This window comes from Tiliqua scincoides, chromosome 9 (assembly GCF_035046505.1).
Source record: "Tiliqua scincoides isolate rTilSci1 chromosome 9, rTilSci1.hap2, whole genome shotgun sequence".
NCBI classification, from domain to species: Eukaryota; Metazoa; Chordata; class Lepidosauria; order Squamata; family Scincidae; genus Tiliqua; species Tiliqua scincoides.
In genome coordinates, this window is record NC_089829.1 from 22,710,190 (window position 1) to 22,729,887 (window position 19,698).

The window sequence follows — 19,698 nt, forward strand, 5'->3', positions numbered from 1 at the left end:
GTAAAGAGCAGGACAGATGAGCGACTTCAATATTCCTCCTGGAATTCCTTCCACCCTTGCACGTACATAAGCTCCAGAAACCCCCTATGGGCAAGGTTGGCCTTCCTGGAACCTGAGAAGGGGCAACAAATACTGTCTCCCCTTAACAGGAGACACACCTGCCTCTGCCCCTCCCACTCCCTGGATTGGAAAAGGAAAAAGTAGTGTGGGGGAGAGGAGTGTCTCACTCTTGCCCACCACTCTCTTCCACGCTTATTTTGCTCCATCCTCCTCTTTTCCAATCTGGGAAGGAGAAGGAATTGTAGTAAGTGAACAAATGAAGGTAAGAATCCCCCTACCAACCTACTGCCTGAGGCAACTGTCTCAGTGGGTCTCATGGATGGGCCAGCCCTGCCCAATTTTGGTTCTCTGAAGCCTCAGGAAGACCAGAACATTTTTTTAAAAAGCTATTTTGTTGGATTAAACCAAAAAGTCCATCTTGCCCAGCATTCTGTTTCCAGCGCCAGCCAGTCAAGATACCCAGGGCTAACCTGACCAAGAGGATGACAGAAGGAGCAAATTGGGGGCGGGGTCATCTCCATCTGCCTCCCTGTCTCCACAGTTGCTGCTCCTCGGGTTTAAAGAAGTGTGGAGGAGAGTGGTGGGTTAGAATGTCTCCAGCATCAGCAACATAGCATCAGCCCCTCTTCAGTGCAGATGCCCAGGAATGCTGGATACAGATGCCGATTATATACCCTCCATCAGAGGATGCCCAAAGAGTCACAGATAAGCTGTGGCATTTCAAGAAAGCCCCAATTTCAGGCTAAAAGGCAGATCTTTCCCGTTCCTATATGGCAGGCAGATCATTGCTTTTCCTTTTTTAAAAATCTTTTTTAAAATTATTACAAATACAATTGTAAGGAGGTCTGTACTTGTAAAATTATATTACAAATACAATTGTAAGGGTAGGAGGTCTGGTCTAGAGGGTAGAGCCTCCGTTTGCCTGAAGATAACATCCGCAGGTCGCCAGTTCGAGGCCACCGGCACCGTGAATGGTGAGACCTTGAAGCAGCTGACAAGCTGAGCCAAGTTATTCCACTTGCTCTTTGGTGTGAGCAAAGAAGCGTCTTGGCTGCCCTCCGTGTGAGAGATGAAGGAGCTGCTTCAGCTTGCATGGGAGGAAATCGGAGGCCAGAATGTGATACCAGATCAAAAAGATTCATCTGAAATGTTGTGGTTCTTGAAAGATAGGACCTTTCTTCGATTGTAAACAGGGCTTTTTTTGTAATGGAACGCACCAGAACGCTGTTCCGGCACCTTTTCCCCCCTCCTCCCTGCCCCCACCTTTTTTCCCCTGCCTGCACCACCCCGCCCCGCACTGCTGGCTAAGGAGGGATTCGAACCTCCAACCTTGTGCTCCACAGCCCAGCACTCTTTCCATTGGGCTATAGGAAAGCCTATTATTAAAGTGTTCAGAACTAATATATAAGGTTTTGAGCCCAGCTGGTGGCCATCAGTGCCTTAAGTATTAGTTCCAAACACTTTGAGCCTAAGAGTTCTTATAGCTCAATGGCTAAAGTGCTGGTCTGTGGAGCCAGAGGCTAGGGGTTCAAATCCCTATGAGGAATAAATTTTTTTAGGTGGGAAGGTGCTCCATGGCTGCAAAATATAAAGGTTGGTTGCCAGTTGCCAAAAGGGGGGCCAGTTGAGGCTGCAAAACTCCTCAAAGTTCAGTCCCAGGCAGGCTCTTTTTTGACCTTTTTTTTTTTAAAGTCCCAGGTAGGACTTAACCCACAGTTAAGCTCCTGGAGTGAGCCCCCTGCTGGAGGGGGCTGAAGATAATTTATCTTCCCCCAAATTCCTGTAGCACACTTGTGGACCACTTGTGGCACACGAGTGTGCCACGGCACAGTGGTTGAAAATGGCTGGTCTAGACTAACTAAAAATTACATTATCCACACAAGAAAAATAAGAAACATGAAAATTAACTCTCCTATCTACTCATCAAATCCATAGGTTATTTAGCCCGTTTTCCCCTCGGTGTGCAGTAAGTCCATGAATGGTTTCCAATTATCCATAAAAGTTTGTACTGACTTGTCTTTAATAACAATTGTAAGTTTATCCATTATCCATCAAAACCTCCTCCTCCAGACCCTGATCCTGTTGTATATCTTCTAATCTTCCCTCTTGTCCTCCTAAATCCTCCTGTTCTTTAAATTTCTCCATAAAGTCTGTTGTCTTTTGAACCGCATCCAGCCAGTAGATTTTTTTGTTGTCTATAAACTGCTTTTCCTGTTCTGATTACTACCTGTACTGTTCACAAATGCAGCAGCTGAGGTCAACATCCAAAGAGGCAGTGGCCAGGCAGGAACAAGCAGTTCTGCTAGATATTGTTGCTGGGGAAGGCTCAAACAGGGCTTGAGCTGATCCAGAAGGTGGTCCATGGGCCCTTCAGTCACTTGAGAGACTTGATTGTTCTTGGATACAACAGCAGAGAAGGGTAGGGCTTCTTACAGGCTCAGCACTGGCAGCAGCCCTCCCAGGCCAGCCAAAGGGCCAGGAATCTCAATGAGCCTGTGGGGTCCCAGCAGCTGATGGTCAAAGCTCATCACTGAGCAAGGCCCTGGGCAAGGGTCAATCAGCTGGGGGTTCAATTCCAGCTCAGCCATGCAACTCACAGGGTTATTGCAAGCATAAAATGAGGGATGGAAGAGAAAGAACTGGAGCTCCTGGGAGGCCAGAACAAAGTGACACCACTCAAGACACTGGTCACTCCAATGGGGCAGAAGCACTCCCAGTCCAACAAAGTCACACGGGGAATCGTAGAAGGCCAAACTGAGGGGCTCATTTTCTCAGAAGAATGAATGCTTAATATAGAGGCGGCGATAATTCCGATTGGTGCGGTCGTACAAGCAGCAATATCAAATCTTGAGAAGAGGAAAACAGAGCACACCAGAACAGATGGCCATTGTGAGCCATTGAGCAACATCCCCCCCCCCCCCCCCACAAACACACAGAAAGTGGGAGCAGGATTCAGCCACAGTGCGGATATGCTGCAAACATCAGTGTCTTTTTAAGGAAACAAGACTTAGAAGGAGGTGCTGTGAGAAAGAAACAGCATGCTGGGCAGCTGATATTTAAAAACAAACTGAAAACTCTCACTTCCTATTAAGAAAATCTGAAGCAGTTCCCAGCACTGGCAGTGTGCAATAAAAGCCAGAGCACAGAACTGCAAAAAATGATCATATCCGTTGGTGTTCCAGGAAACAGAGGCACAATAAGGAGCTTGCCAGGATCCAACATACTTCTTATCATTTTGTTTTTATACTTACGAAGTTATAATGCTCCAAAATCCAAAACAAACAGATGTCTAAACAGCTCTGTATCTCATTTTCTTTTATTGAACACAATCAAGGCATGGCAGTTGAGAAAGGATCCATGTGCTGTCTTGCTGCTCAGAACCTGCACTGGCCAAGACCCATCTCCCAAGTCCTGCAGCATCACCAGATCTACCGGGAGCATTTGGGCTACCATGCACCATGGAAAGTGCAAGCAACTTAGTTGTCTCAGGCTGGCTAACTGAGGAGTCTGCAGAAGATCCCCCAGTCTTGGGCACATGGCGGCTACTCCAGCCTCCCCCGCATCTATTCTCAGGCCGCTGTGAAAGGCTAACCAACCTTTTGTTCTGGTCTGCGGACACAGAGGCTTTGTTTGAGCCAGGCACTTTAGGAGTCCCAGGCACATGAAGGCTCAAAATGCTTAAAGAGGGGGCATGAATGTGAGGCTGGGTTGCCGTAACTTCCCCAAGCCCCCCCATCAAGGTGACAAATGCCCCAGAAAGTCCTAGCATTGCTTGCCCCAGCACCACCTTATGTCTTATTTTGGTAAGACAAACTCTGGCGCATCACCAGGTTAGGGAGAAATAAGAGCAGCTTGGCCAGAGTCAGCATCCACAGGAGAGATAAGTGAGAATGAACTGGTGGACATTGTTGCCTCCCTGAGATCCCGTCAGTGCCCAGGCTTCATTCAGGCAGGCTCAACTTGGCAGCAGGGAAAATTGCAAGCAGTACTGAAGTGGGGGGGGGGGGGGAGCCATGCCTACCAACAGCTTGTAGGTGCAAATAGGACTGGTGCAAATAGTCCTCATAACCAAGGAACCCCTCCTATGACTGCATACTGTAAAGGCTCTATTCCACCTCTGGCAGTCCTTCAGTCTGCAATCGCCTCCTGCCCACCAGTTTAAGGGTCAGATGTCCTTCCCTTTTGTTTAAATCAAGGCCCTTTCTAAAAGGGCCAAGTCAGAAAGCAACATAATTCACATAATTCATAATTCAAAATGTGTCAGGAAAGGGAGGCTTTTGAGGCCTAATGGGGGACAAGATTTTTTAAATTTAAGATTAAGAGTAGATGGGGTATAGCATGATCTAGCAAAATCATAGCAGGAAAGCAGGGAGGCTTGAATATTTAGCCCCCAACATTCCAACTGCGGCTGCCCTGTGCTAGTTTTTGTTTAAAAATCTCTTCCATTGAATGCCAGTGACATTGTGTGTGCAATTTTTAATTAAAAGCAGCACAAGGGGTGGCCTTGATTGGCATAAAAATGGTGGTGGGTGCAGAGTAGTGAGAAGAGCCCTCCCCTGCCACAATTTCATACGGCTTCTCAACCCACAGAACTCTGTTTGAGAGCTTGGTCCTCACCCCCCCCCCCGGGGTCTGGCCATGTTGTGCATTTAGCACACATCCTCAAAGATTATCTCAGTGCAAAACAGACCTCATTAATTGCAGAGTGTGCCAGGCGCACTGTGCACTGCCTTCATGTTCATGCATTAGAGGCAAGATTCATCTGCTACCCCACACAAAATTTTTTGACTCAAACCCAAATGCAGGAAGACTTAAGACCCCCTCCACGGTTCCCCTTTGTGGGATGTGATGGTGCCCCATACTGAGCAACAAGTGGATGGGTGGGGGATCCAATCTGAATCCTCCAACTCAGGCTGCAAAAAGCTGTGGACCAACTTCTCCCTCCCTGACTCAGCACGTGGGTTCCTATTCTAGATTTCACTCCTGACAGGTTACCTTTGGCCACCCCCTCCCAGGACACAGCCACACACTGGCTCCACTAAAATGCATGGGAGCGTCTGCAAAGGACAGCCAATGGTTGGCAACCTTCAGTCTCGAAAGACTATGGTATAAGCCTACAGCACCCGATATTCCCAGGTGGTTTCCCATCCAAGTACTACCCAGGCCTAACCCTGCTTAGCTTCCAATGGGAGTCTCCAATGACTTTTCCAGAGGACTTCTCACTTGGCCACATGCCTGGGTGACTGCATTTGCCTCTTCCCCCCTCTCAGGCAGTTCTCATCACTAGCACCTCAACTCCTCTCTTTCCACAAAGCATTTCCCCTTCAAAGGCGCTGTTGTCTGAGCAACACACCACAATCTCTCTAACTCTCACCCTTCTCCAGCAGGCCATTTAGGAAGCAGAGACCACTGCCCCAGAAGGTACCCTGGACCAAACGCTCTCCCTTTGCACAGGCCAGATCCCCTGGCTAGAGAAGCAGCCTTGGCATCAGGTCATTAGACAAACACCTTTGCATGGCTCTGAGAGGACTCCACCTAGCTCAGAGGAGGGGAGGGGTGCAGCACCAAGCCAGTTCCTCTTGCTAGACTGCTCTTATATGGGAGTGCATTCCAACTGCACCATGTTTAGGCAGGACCCAGCAGATCCCAAGCCGGCAGCTGCCACCTTCCCCATCCCCATCCAAGGAAAGTTCTGTGAAACAGCCCCTGTGCCACAGGGCACACTTGGCAGATAAAGGTCCATAACTCTGCACAGGAGTTATAAGTTATATAAGTAGCTCTTGAAGGCCCCGGGTTCAACCCATCAACATCTGCAGACAAAGAGACTTCTGCTTGCCAAAGTAGGAGAGACCTAGGACAGTAGGGGGCTGTTGCCAGTTCATTTAGAAAGCAGTGGTCTAGACAGACCCAGTGATGCCACACTGTCCAAAGCAGCATCATGTGCTGGGATGGGCCCACAGGCCAGTGGTACACTTCATTCTTTGCATACAGAGGGCCTTGGGTTCAGTCATTGCACCTTGTATACCCATCAGTGTATTACATGAGAAAAGGGGAGTAACCTTGTCCTTTTAATGAATGGGTTTGCCAACATAGTGGGCAAAATAAAAATCCTTTTCTATAGAAGTCTGGTAACCACAATGCTAAAATGAGTCATGAAATCCCTACAGTGGAAAGTGTGTTTTTATATTGCATGCCATAGATCAGTGTTTCTCAAACCGCGGGGCAGGCCCCACTAGGTGGGCTGTGAGCCAATTTCAGTTGGATCCCCATTCATTTCAATGTTTTATTTTTAATATATTCGACTTGATGCTACCATGCATTTGGGGAAATTACAGACTTGTACTTTTAACAAGTTACTATGTATATTCTTTTAATAATGATAGTAAATGGAACTTACTCCTGGATAAGTGTGGGTAGGATGGCAGCCTAAGATTGGTAAAAATTTTTCCTGCTTGATGATGTCACTTCCGGTCATGACATCACTTCTGATGGGTCCTGACAAACTTTCATTCTAAAAAGTGGGTCCCAGTGCTAAATGTTTGATAACCACTGTAGATTATTAGGGTATTTTACAGGCATGTACATTGCCCTTGCAAATTATTAAGTCTCAAAATTGGGAGACTTGAGAGAGCCAGACATTTGTCACAGGAGTGTCCCAGCAACCAGACTTCTCATGCATTTCGGAGCAAGAGGAAGTTCTTGAATACTTACACACTCACAGAACCAGCAAGTCACTTGCAGGCTGCATTTCCCTTCATGCCTTGGAATTTCCATTTTCTTTCTCTCTCTCTCTTTTTTTTTTAAATCAAGCTTCTAATTCTCATGCCTCTTTCCCCATGACTTGCAGAGGCAGCACCACACACTCTGGGCCAAGAGCCAGAATTCATGCAAATCACTGGACTCTTAATTTTCAGCCTTCCTTTTTGTGTAAGCAGCTCCCTCATTTGCCTAATCTAATGAAAGCATGGAGGCCATTTCCCTTCAAACAAAGAAGGCTGCACAACCAGTGTGATGCGCAGGACTAACTAGGATGGGTGGTTCAGTACACCAGGAGATTTCTTGAGGGCATCTCTCTCCTGCCCTTTGTCCACATTGCTCAGGGTGGCAAACATGGCGATTGCCTTTGAGCTATGCCAGTGGTCTTCCTTGAAGTGAGGATCTGGCTAGTCACTGTGGGAAACAGGATACCAGACAACTTGGAGCTTTTGCACTGATCCTGCAGGGGTCTCCACATTCTTATAAGCAGAGGTGGGTTTTTGCAATGATAACTAAATAGGCACATAATATTGCTTTCTGCACTTCTCGTTTTTGTAAAAAAACAAAACACCTAAAATCTGTGAAATCTGCAGAAAGAAACAAAAATGATTCTCTAAAACCCCTACATATTCTCTATGTGCCTGTGGCTGCACCTGCTGACACTATACCGCCTATATCACCTACCTAGAACTCTTTAAAATGATTATAATAATTTATAAAAACGCACCCTTGAAATAAAAACACATAACACTGCTTTCTGCACTTCCAACTCTGGAAAACACAGAAATCAGTGAAGAAACAGAACTGTTTCTACCCACTTCGAATGTTGTGGTTTGGCGCCAAAACTAAGCATCAACCGCTTGCTATGAGCAGGCAAGAGTCCAAAGGACCTGAGTATGGTTGCCACTCTTTGCCCCATGCTCGATGAAGTTTGAATTCTGTCTAACCCAAAGGCTTGCACCCTCAACACCAAGAGCCACAGGTTCGCCATGATATCCCTTGACAACTCCTTTGCTATTAGCTCACATCATCAACTCCTGAGTTTTCACAATGCAGACTTTTGTGGCTCAGTGACAAGGAATTCATCAATGGCTCCAGGCATTGGGCTATGAAAGAGGACCGCTAGGCAGGACCGATTACTCACTCCTCTGTATGGTCATGTCAGGCAAACAGCACACAAAGCACCTGGCCCTGCCCACCCCTCGAGCTTTTGGGGAGGAGGATCAGTGTTTGAGCAGTGACATCACCCTGGAGTTTCAGCCCGACCTGAAAACCTGCAGAACAGGAGTTTCACTTGAAAGCTGATTCAGAGACCTGGCCATCACACATTCATGCAGCACAGTGAACCAATTCAGCAGGCAGAAGGGAGCTGCCGGAACTCAAAACAGAAGGCTCCTTAGCCTGGGAAGTCCACTTGCCTCTCAGAAATCACATGATTAATCCAGATTCAAATGATGTCACTCCAGATCAACATCAAGCACTGGGAAACTCAGCAACAGAGAGGGAGCGGCAGTGGCTAGACACTCAGAGGGTCTGTCTGAAGCCTCTGGTTTGTGAAAGCTCCTGAGGCAGGGGTGACTGTCATACCCCAGGACCAACTCATTCACCTAAAAGAAATCAGAAAAGTGGGGGGGGGGGGGGGAAGGAGGCTGCTGCCAGGATCATTGGTGTCTGCTGAAGCTGCCATTGGCACATAAAGGCAGATGTTGCAGCCCCCCAGCTGAGGGTTCCACTGGAGACTCAGGGAGGAAGCTGGCATATCCTGCCATCCACATTGTACCACAAGAACAGGGCTCAGCCAGCTCAACCTCCAGAGCCAGAAAGGCCAGGGCCCCACCCTAGCCAGCCTCCTCCACCTCCAGCAGCAGAGAATCAGCTCCAGGAAGGTGTTGGGAATGTGGCTGTATCTTGCACAGGGTCCAAATCTTGCTCCATCCAGCTCAGTGTTACTCATAGCGGCTCCGCCAGAAGATCTTCCCTGTCACTTCTGATCTGATCTTTCTAACTGGAAATGCCAGGGATGGGTGCTGGGACCTTCTGCAAGGAAGGCAGATGCTCTGGCCTGGGTTGCAACCCTTCCTCACCAGGCACTGTTGGGGTACATCCTGCAGTAGCTTCCCTACAGCAACGGCACCTTGTCCGTGGCGGGGCCACTCAAGCACACTGTAGCCCAACTCCCGCAGGGCACCACCTCAGAGGCACTTTCTGCCTGCTGCTCCTGCTTCCCAGTCACTTTCTCCAACACGCATGAGACAAGATCTGCCACCCCTCAGGAGACCTGAACCATAGGAAGGCTGCCTCTGTAAGCAACAGTGTCCTGAGAACCCAAAGCCACCAACCTTGAAGGCAAACTAGCAAGCAGGAAGGTGCCAGTAGGTGCTTTCATCTGATGCTTTCAGTGACTCTTGTATGCCAAACTAAGCATTAAAACAAAGCAATCTTGGAAAATGAGAGAGAAGGTGGCAAAAGGGAGGTCCCCCCACCATGTCCACAAACACATTTGCCAGATGTCCCTGTCTGCACTGGTAGAATGAGTTAAAAAGCCTTCCCCCTCTGTGGGACCCAAGTCACACCTTTCCTTTTCCTTTATGATACAAGGAAATACCCCCCCATGGGACAGACATAGGTGAAGCCACCAAACCAAGCTCACTTTGCCAAGCTTGGGTGTACCTGTGGCACATTCTAGAAAGCACCCAACATTCCCAAGCCCACACTGCAGGCAGGACGCAGCCAGTCTAATTCAGAGAAGTCAAGCTTGATCCAGCTCCAGTGCTCCATTCAGCTAAGTGGGTCACTGACACCTTGACCACATGCCAACAGATCTTTTGTTTTCCAACAGTAGCCCACAGCTTGGCTCACTTGTTTAAGTAATCAGGAACAACCTGCTCTGCAGGCACCGTGGGGTACTGCATCCTGTCGGTGGTAATCTGTGGTCTGGTTGCAGTCCTCAACTTGCGGGAGGGAAGGAGATGGTGTTTGCAGTGGCTTTGGGGCCTCTCCCAGCTGTTAGGCTCTGCCAACTGCATGACACAGACTTGGGAAATGGCACTCTCTGAACCTCTCAATCAAATACAAGAATGCAGAATGGTGCTGCCAGACTGCTGCCCACCACCGCACCATGCTCATGTCATGCTCCCTGCAGCAGCAGCCATGGTTTTCCATGTGCAATTCAAGGTGCTGCTTTAACCTTTAAGGCCCAAAGCAATTTAGGACCTAGGTCCCTGAAGGATCACCCCTGCCCATTTCTTGAGGTCAGCTGAGAGGGCTCTCTCCCACATGTTCCATAGCCAGCAGGGGTACATCTGGGGACAACATGGAGGGGGGCTTTCCCTATGGTAGCAGCCAAGCCATGGTGCTTCCTTCTCTCGGAGGAAAGGTCACCGTGTTCACCACTGTTGTTCCAGGGTTGGATTTAAGGCATTTCTATTTCAACCAGCCTTTGGCCTCTATTGAGCTGATGGGGGTTAACCCTGTTCTGGGATTTTTGCTGATGTCCCTGTTCCTGCAAATCACTCTTATACTTTTATTCTTACTTTATTGTACTGTAATGTATTTTGTTGGATTTTTTGTCTTTGCGGGAACCTCCTTGAGTGCCTCCCTGATAGGAGGAGAAAGGGTCGGGTACAGCTTTTTAAAAGAAGTTAGAAATAAAATGATCATTTAAAAGGAAACTTGGCAATACTGGAGGGGATTTTTTACACACATTCCGGCTCTTAATTGACCATCCAATTCAGAGATTAGATTTACCAAACACTGGGCAATGGAAACAAGCTTGTGCATCTGCAGCCTGGGCCTCAATCTTGCCCTCTGGAAGACTGCAGGACACACAAGGCTCCTTGCCCTAATGACAGACTAGTTTGGTGGGCCTCTGGACACCCCTTTGAAGTGCCCCACCCTTCATTATCACATCTAAAAGGCCAAGCTGAGGAGGTAGCCAGATGTTTCCCCCCAGGCCCTTCACTTACATCTAATTAAACTGGTGCCAAGCTCAGTGGGCACCAGACTCTGCCTTGAGCTTGTTCAGTTTAACCTTCCACCTGCTCAGGATCACATAGATCAGTCGGTGGACTGCAAGTGCCACGCTGGTCCTCAAAGACACCAGATCCTTGGGGATCCACTCATTTGGTGTAGAAGTACCTCACAAACTTTCAAGTTACACAGAACTCTGCAGGAACTTAGAAGCACAGATGCCCAATGAAAAGTTCTGCGCATCTTAAAGCTTCCATCCTCTGCTCGCATTAGTGGATCATCCAACATTGGGCGATCAGGGCACCAGCATGGAGATGCAAAGCAGGAGCATTGAGGGGGAGCAGGGAGGAGGACAGAGAGTTGGGCAAGGCAAGACAGCACACTTTTGGCTGCCCTCCAGGCCAAGACCAGGCGGAACAATCCATATTTGGTGCCATGAATCAGACTATGCTGAGCTGTGACAAAGGTTTTGGTGAGGGAGAAGCTCTGGACTTGAGCAACCCTCTGCTATGGAGCACTGGCTCCCACTGCCTCATAACTCTTTTCCTGAATAAAAATCTAGAAGCCTCTCTGGGAAACAGAATCACCACACAACGCAGAGGATGCACTCGCACATCCACAAGACTGTGCATTTAACCTGCATCTAGGCAGCACCTAGGCTAGCCAGTGGTCAAGAATTCATGCATAGAATCAAGCACCTAGCTCAGACTTTCAGAGTCAAACAAGGGGTGAGAAGGAGCAAGTCACCAGCTTCAGCCACACTGAAAGGCCTTGAGCAGCAGGACACAGTGAAAGACACATATAGGGTGCAATCCTAACCAATTTTCCAGCTCTGACATAGCTGTGCCATTGTGGCATGCACTGCATCCTGCACTGGGGAGGCAGTCAAGGGGGGATCCTCAAGGTAAGAGCAGGTTTGTTACCTTATCTTGGGGCTGCATTGCAGCTAGTTCAGTGCTAGAAAGTTGGTTAGGATTGCGCCCTTAATCTCCCAACAAGCCCCGCAAAGTCAATAAGCCTTCACTCCTGAACGGTCATGGTGCCGAAAGTGTTTTTGGAGAGGAAAGGCATGAGAGTCATAGGAAGGCCTGAGCCTCTCCCCAAAGGTGCTCTGTTCCCAGGTAAGCACTACAGCATCTCCCAGAAAGTGTGGGCCACTCACAGCTCAAGGCTTGGAGACACATCCTTGGGGCAGGAAGCAAACAGCAGTGACTCACCAACAACTAATCTAAAAAGGGGCTGCAAGATGCATTGTGACTGTGGTGGCCCAACACAGGCCCTCCCACACACACGCACAACAACAAACTTGACTCAGATGTCCTCTCATTTTGCAATCCGAGAGGAACTGGGGAGTATTACGCACACGCACTCACTGAAATAATAATTGTGTCCTCGCAGGTGGGATCCCTGCTGTCCTCATCAATTGGAGGGGAGAAGACAAGGGAGAGCATACAGACACAACAAGTGCTATCCTCTGCTGACTTGATACAGAGTTCTGTGCAGTTTGAAAGTTTGGCTCCTCCCTTTCCAGAATGGCCTTCATCAGCAGTCATCCCAGCTGGCTGCCTCGGAGGGAGAGGATAGACAGCTGGCTCCCTCCATTGGGCTTGGCTTACCTGCTCCCAAACTGTCTCCTGCAGGAGTCATAGGTCTTCCCTTAGTTCACTGGCTTCTTTCCTTCCCGACTCACATTTATTAAATTGTAAGCCACAATTTTAACCTGTGGACCACCTTGAGTGAATTAGCAGAAAGCAGAGTCTCTGTATTAGTATACAGTTTGCTGTGAGAAGCAAACTCCTTAAGAACCTACTGAGTTCACTTAACCAGAATCAGATCAAAGGTGTGTCTAGCCCAGCATTCTCTAGTTTTCTGTACCAAAATGTGCCGAAAAACATGTGCTTTCAGCACAGAAAAAGGCAGCAATTTTAGCCAAGTGAGCTGCTACCTTGTGCATGAGTGGCTGAGCTCACTGCTCTGTATTCCACATTAGTTGAGTTAACTTTTTTGTCCTAGCAGTGCACCTCTGTCTTCTATGCTTTACAAGGAAATTCAGGAGGAGAAATCACTCTTGCTGAACCTGCTGATGGAAAAACCTTCAGCTCCTGGATTTCTGCTTGCCAGGCAGGTAGAGATAGCAGAGAAGCCCTACTGGAAAAAGGTTGCATCTGCTTTTAAATTAAACATAGAAAAGCCATTGTAATGATTTCTGGCCCAATAGCTAGAACAGAAAAACTCAGGGACACACCAAATCAGCAAATGAACCCTGCATTGCCTCATCCCCTCACTGCTGGTCTAATCTCTCTATGCACAGAGAAGAGGGACAGTGCAGCAGGTTCCCTTTGGAGGGCTCTGGCAAAGGAGAGGCTTGGCTAGATACTCAAATCATCCCCAGGAAAAAAAAATATTTATGCAGCCTATTATTCAAAGTTACCACTTTACAGCCCTATCTTTAGATCTGATTCTATTGCAATGAGGAAGCATCTTTTGAAGACAAACAACATGGCCTTCATCTTAAACCTGACATTAAGGCACACCCTACTTTATTCCTACGTGAATTTACAATTCCCTGTTGCAAGTGAACGCATTGACTTTAAGCTTTGTATGTCATTATTATGATTGTGCAGAAATACTATTAAATAATAACATTTTTGTCCTTTACTCCAAAGGGTCTGGGGTCCTGTACTTAGAGCCATCCCATTTTAAGTTCACAACAACATTAGATAAAGGCAGAGAGAGAGAGAGAGAGAGAGAGAGAGAGAGAGAGAGAGAGATAGAAACTGGTCCAAGGCCACCCAGGGAGCTCCATAGGGTTCTGAACCCAGGTCTCCCATTCCAGGCCTGGATCTTCTGCAGCCTGCCCAATGGCTCTCTCACAAATTTGTCCCTATTTCCTTCTCAGGTTTCCTTTTCTTCTCCCATCCCTCTTTCACACTTTTCCCTTCACCATTTGGGATGTACCCTACTGGTGAATTCCGATGTCTTGGACTGTTTTTTTGATGGTTAACTTTCTACAGAGAACATCACCTAATATTCCACAGAGGATCCATAACTTGGGACCCAATCCAGTCCAACTTTCCAGCACGGATGCAACCACAATGCAGCCCCAAGGTTAAGGGAACAAACGTCCATCCTGCAGCCGCCGAAGTGTCCCAGGTTCAAACCCTGGCAGACTCTTCAGTTAAGGTGGCTCTTGCAGGTGACAGGAACGGGAAAGACACCTGCCTGCAACACTGAAGAGCTGATGCCACTCAAAGGAGACATCCCTGGGCTGCAAGTGCCAACAGTCCAAGTCTGTACAAGGGAGCTTCACAATTGCTGTTGCTGCTGTGAACAGGCATGCTATACCAACAGACTCACCCCAGTTGTGCAAGCCTGGCCACATGGCTGGAAACTCTATGCAGGGCAGGTGGGGGGAGCCCAGCACAATGCAACCTTTGGCATTTGTGGGATGACTTTTAACAATCTAATTCTAGAAGTGGAAGCAAGTGAAGCTGTATCAGAATGACCGATGGTGCCAAATGTTTTCTGGGAATGTTCCCCAAAACTGCAGTTCCACTTACTTCCACAGTTCTCTATGTAAACACACACACACACACACACACACAGATGCACATTTAGGATCAAGGCCCTGCAAAAGCTGAGCTAAGTTTGCCAAGGTTCAGGCACCAACAGTGTTTTGCTAGGCTCCCAAGGGATCAAGCAGATGCCAGGGAGGGCAACAGGATGCAGGTCTCTTGTTGTCTTGTGTGCTCCGTGAGGTATCTGGTGGGCCACTATGAAATACAGGAAGCAGCCAGAGCCTTCTACACTCCACTTGGTGCAAGGGGGCTAGTTTTGATCTTGGCTTCTATTTTATTTGATAGTTTTATTTGCATTGCTTTGCAAGAGTTGCCAACTGCCTAGAGGGTCCCCTCTAGGAAATGGAAAGGTATGACATACATATGTCAACAAGAACAGACTTCCCCATATGCATTCACTCAGGAGAGCTCTTTCAAGAAATCCAAGCACGAGGCACAAGCCCTGTCTCCACTCCAAGAGAAGCGGCTCAGGGCTGCCCCCCACTTTACTCAGGGACTGTACATCAGTAACAGCACAGAAATGGAACTCTCCTTATCGCCAAGAATGAAAAAGTTGATGTACCTGCCCCTGCTACCCTGCCTGTAGTAAAAAAAAGTATGCTTTTTAACCTCCCCTTGTAACCTTCAAAGGGGACAAGTTCACTTTGTTTTGTGAGTTAAGATCAACCATGATGGGTATATAACAAGTTCTTGGCAAACAGATGAGTCAGATTTAGCTTGGCTACCTAAGAACTAAATATATCCTTTTAAATGAAAAAGAAAATCATTAAAAACATATACACCAGGCTTAGAAGCATCTAGACTGTCATCAAGCCAGGCACAAAGAATCATTACTCTGCTCAGGAGTAGCAGACAACACACGGACTATTTGAAAAAATTATTCTGCTTTTGAGTGTCCAATTTTACATCTCTGGATTGAAGTGCAGCCACATAGAATTTGTGTGTTTTGAACACATGAAGGATCATTCCTAGATTATGTGGGATACATGATAAGCATCTAAGTGATCAGCACCTGTTTTAGAAAGTAGCTTTCCCAATACACTTACTTCCATAGCATTCCAACACAGTTGTTGTATCAAGACAAAGCACAACAGATAACCCTGCATAAGACATGAAGTTCTTTTTCCTACTTAGTTCCCAACATCATTCACAAATGCAGTCCCTCTTTCTCTAAAATTCCTTATCTTGTTCCTTCTGTTCTTACAAACTGCTAATTCATTCATTGCCAACTCAGCCATCCACACAAACCTCTTTCCATGCCACAGTGCTGGCGCCAGGTTGCTTGGGACCAAGACAAACCCCTGAATTGAGCCCCCTCCAGGTGCACAGGGCACTACTACTGTCACCAGTACCTAAGTGGACCCTTGGACAGATGGGGGACCCTTGGCCAAAGTCCAGCCTGGCTGCCTCCAGTGCCACTTCTGCCATTCCTTCAACACTGTACTCTTTATGGCCAAGGAGGCACACCCAACTCAAGTTACCTTGTGCCCTGTGAGACAGCCTGCTTCAGACCACTCCCCTAAACTTTGTTTCTTAAAATGTTAATGTGCAGTCCGTTCATAAGAGAGCCATTAATAGAATCCAGGACCCACCTTCCAAAGTGAACCACGATCTGGCATTGCCACAACAGGGTTGCCCTACACTCTTCATTCACACTGCCAGCAAGGAGTGCTGCCAGTGTCACAAGGGCCACTTTCTCCCAGTCTGCCTCTTTGTTTTCTGCATGCAGCACAAGAGACCCTGCCCTGGATAATTTCAATTGAGTGAAGTGTGGTGGACATCCAGAGCAAGGTCTTTTCAGGAGTGGTGCCCACCTACGGCAGCACCTGACTAAGGAAAAGTCCACCTGTCTGCCACCTGGTTAAAATGAGGCTTGGAGTTCTTACTAACAAAAGAGCTGATCCGGCTGTTTTCTCTGCTACCTTTCGACTGAATGTATATTTAAACTGCAAGCATTCTTCTTTTTCTGATTAATTGAGTCTGTTTATTCATTGATTTGTTTGACAAGAAAACCAGGATACTACAAGTCCCCACAATTAAGGACTACTGTATGGGATCAGCTTCTCATAACGATGTGATGTCTTTTTATATTCTCATAACAGAGAAATCAAAGGCCACTTGCTTTGGGATGGTATCTGTATTAAAGATTTGATATTCCTATAATATTATTTAGGAATCAAAATTTAGACTGTTTTAAACATTTCTTTGATGCAATACTGGATAACTCCAATTAGGATTATGAAGACAAATGTTTTGGAGACTTTTGTTTGTGATCTCCTTGGGTAGGTTCATGTACAGAAAGGTGTACACTACAGTATACCATGACCTCAGCTCAAAGATTCACCCAGGATTGTTCATAAATAGGACAAGGTCAACAGTCAAGACCTGGTCTTATTCATAACAGAAATGAAAATAGGATTCCAGACTAATCCCATCATTTGTATTCCCCCCCCAAAGTAAATGATTCATAAATGCTTATTGACACAGTAAGGCTGCCGCCAGCTTACCCGTCATGCTAGCGAAACTGTGATAAGCATGAAACCAGGCAGGCAACTCCTGGGCTGCCAGGTAACCAACCAGTCAAGAGTGATTGTCAAAGTTCAGCAACGAACAAACATGAGCTACACGCCCAGCAGCTGCAAGTTGGAACAAGCTAGCATCTCCCTCCCAGCCAGGCTCCACCTCGCATCGCTGGAGGGGGAAAGGGCAGATCAGAAACTAACTGAGGTTCTCTCCTTAAAACGCTCTTCTGGGGTTGCTGGAAAATCCTGCTTCCATCTCAGAGCCAGAGTGACTGAACTCGCCTCAAGAAGGCTTGGAGAAGTGAATGAAGTTGTGTCTGGGCTCCTCCATTGTCCCCATTAGGGCAAGGCCCTGGTAGCTCTTTTGCTTTTTTCTGTTATGGATTTAATTCTCCTTGTAAATCATGGAGAATCCTCTAGACTTAGAGTAGAACGTGTGAAAATACATGTTCTGATTTGCCACAGGCAGAGGAGCTTCATTGTCTCTTAGATGGCACTCAAGTTTTAACATCTAGCTAAAGCATTTAGCAGTCATGTTCTAGCATTTGAAGGGGAAAGTCATACATTTACACCTCTATTGCTGCACACAAGAGTGCTTTTAAGTCTTGTTTGGCCTCACTAACAGAGACAGGCTGCCGTTTATACCCATTTTCCAGAAAGGGGGAACAAGATCTCCCAATAAATTCATAAGCAAGAGTTTGAAACCAGGCCAGCACTCTTCCTCATCATTCTTCGGTAGTGATATAAACTATGGCAATATTTCTCAAAGTGTCTGTTAAGAGAAAGCAGAACACTTTTGCTTCCTGGGAAACTCCCAGACAATTGCAGCATCAGAGCATTGGGTTCAGGTTCTGCCCTTCCGTGTGCTTTGTGGAATGATTAAACCTCCCCAGACACAGGGGCTTGAGGGTGACAAGTGGATACATCAGCAAATGCAACAAAGCTATTCGGTCATCACATACAAGGACTCCAAGAGGAGAGTCTGGTGGGACCGGAAGAGGAAAAAAAATGACAGGGCAACTCTTACCTTTGCCCAGCACTCGAAGTCTTTCCAAGTGTGGTCTGGAGACAGTGAAGGTGTACCTCTCTGGGCTGAAGCCTGGCTGGCACAGGGCCACTTCCTCACAAAGCCACCTTCTAGCCTGTTACACCCAAAAAAAAATAGTATATATGAATAAAGCCCTCTAAAGTCACCTCCTGTTTTAAGCCTTCCTGGAGAACACTTCAGGGGACAGAGGCTGCCCAACACATGTCCTTTCCAGATTACTTCATATTTTGAAAAATAAAGGGGGAGACCCTTTTTCAGACACCCAAACCTGCTGGGTCAGCCCAAAGAGGGCACCACTTGCCCAGCATCCAGATTCCTTGCCACAGTGGCCAAGCAGAGAACTTCAAATAGCCCACAAGCAGGGCAAGAAGGTAATAGCACACACCCCCACCAGCACACACACAAATCCAGCATGGCATCATCCAAGACTAGTTGTGTGGCCCTGAACTGTCAGCTCATCAGGCTCCAGCCACTGCTCCAAGGTCTAGGATTAGGAGGGCAGGAGTCCAGCTCCACACCTCTGGGGTATCCCACCTTTGGCCCTCCTTTTTTGAAACCAAGAAGCCTGAACTCCCCCCCCCCACTTGGCTCATAGGGGAAGCATCCCAACCCCCTGATCTATTTTGACTGCCCTTCCCTACACTTTGGTCCTGATCTCAAACTCCTGATCAGGGTTGACCAGACTCCCCAAGGCAGCACACCTGTGCTTCTTTCCGGGTGTGGGGGAAGGCTTTCGGGGTCCTGGGGAGCAGTTCCGATCCCAGAGGCACCCCGGCAGCTGGGCCCTACAGTGGGTCACACAGAGAAGCTGTCTGGGGCAGCTCTGCCTCCAGCTGCCCTGCCAGTGTGCCTTTAGGGGCGGCAGCAACCAAAGGTGGACGCCACTGTGGCAGCACCAGGACGGCCATGATGACACCAGGGGAGGCAGTGACCAGACCAGAATGTGCTCTAGGGAGCCAGGCAGAGGCACCGGGGAACAGGAGAGGAGGCCAGAGATGGCCCCAGGAGGAGAAGGAGGCAAGTGAGGCATTCAGGGATCGGGCCCCATGGAGAAGAAAGAGGTTCCTCTCGATTATCCTGGACCCTGGTCGGCGCTCAGAGCACTGACTGGCAGCGGTAGGCAGGCAGGAGCTCTGGTCCGCCTACAGGTGCTGCGGGACTTCAGCACGCAGAGGGGGTGGTCTGCCCCCCCCACTGAGCTACGACGCCCCCCGCCCCGGGAATCTTCTTGAGACGCACCTCCCAGACACGAGCCAAAAGAAAGCAGCCCCCAGAGATGCTTAAGGGGGGAGCAGGGCCGCCTTAGGAGAAAAGGAGGGGAGCTTTCCATAGCCTCGCACGAGCCGTTCGCCGTACACGGGAAAAGTCCAGGAGAGCTCTGGAGCAGGGCGCACTGTCGCCTGGGAAAGAGTTCCTCTGAGCATGGGGCGACTGCCTAGCAGACGGGACTCCCAGCACCCCTCTGCTGCCCGGGGCAGGGACCCTGAAGGGCACGTTTGTCCCTCCCGCCGCTCTTACCTGTAGCAGCAGAAGGAACAGGCAGAGCCCCGGCTGGGTCCCCATCGGAGCGGAGCGGAGAGGAGAGGCGAGGTGACGAACTCCAAGACTTCGCGAAAGTTTCTGCCCGTCTGGGTGCTCGGCGGCTCAGGCAGCAGGTGTGAAGCTCCGCCCCCAGAGGGAGGCCCCGCCCACAGGTGAAGGGGCCGGGCTCCACCGCCCCCCCGCGTCAGTCCCCGTCCCCCCCGCGGTGGATTCTGCGGTGCCT

General features: G+C 48.4%; 1 protein-coding gene across 1 annotated transcript in view; it reads right to left on the reverse strand.

Annotated features, from left to right (window-relative positions):
- The window catches only part of CDH1 (cadherin 1), a 32,023-nt gene extending 12,527 nt beyond the window's left edge, over positions 1-19,496 (reverse strand). Inside the window, exons 1-3 of the mRNA XM_066637941.1 lie at positions 19,452-19,496; positions 18,635-18,718; positions 17,913-18,027 (exon numbers count right to left, since the gene is read on the reverse strand). Of these exons, the coding sequence (XP_066494038.1) occupies positions 17,913-18,027; positions 18,635-18,718; positions 19,452-19,496 (244 nt within the window). The remainder of the gene's footprint in view (positions 1-17,912; positions 18,028-18,634; positions 18,719-19,451) is intronic.
- Positions 19,497-19,698: the final 202 nt, after the last annotated feature.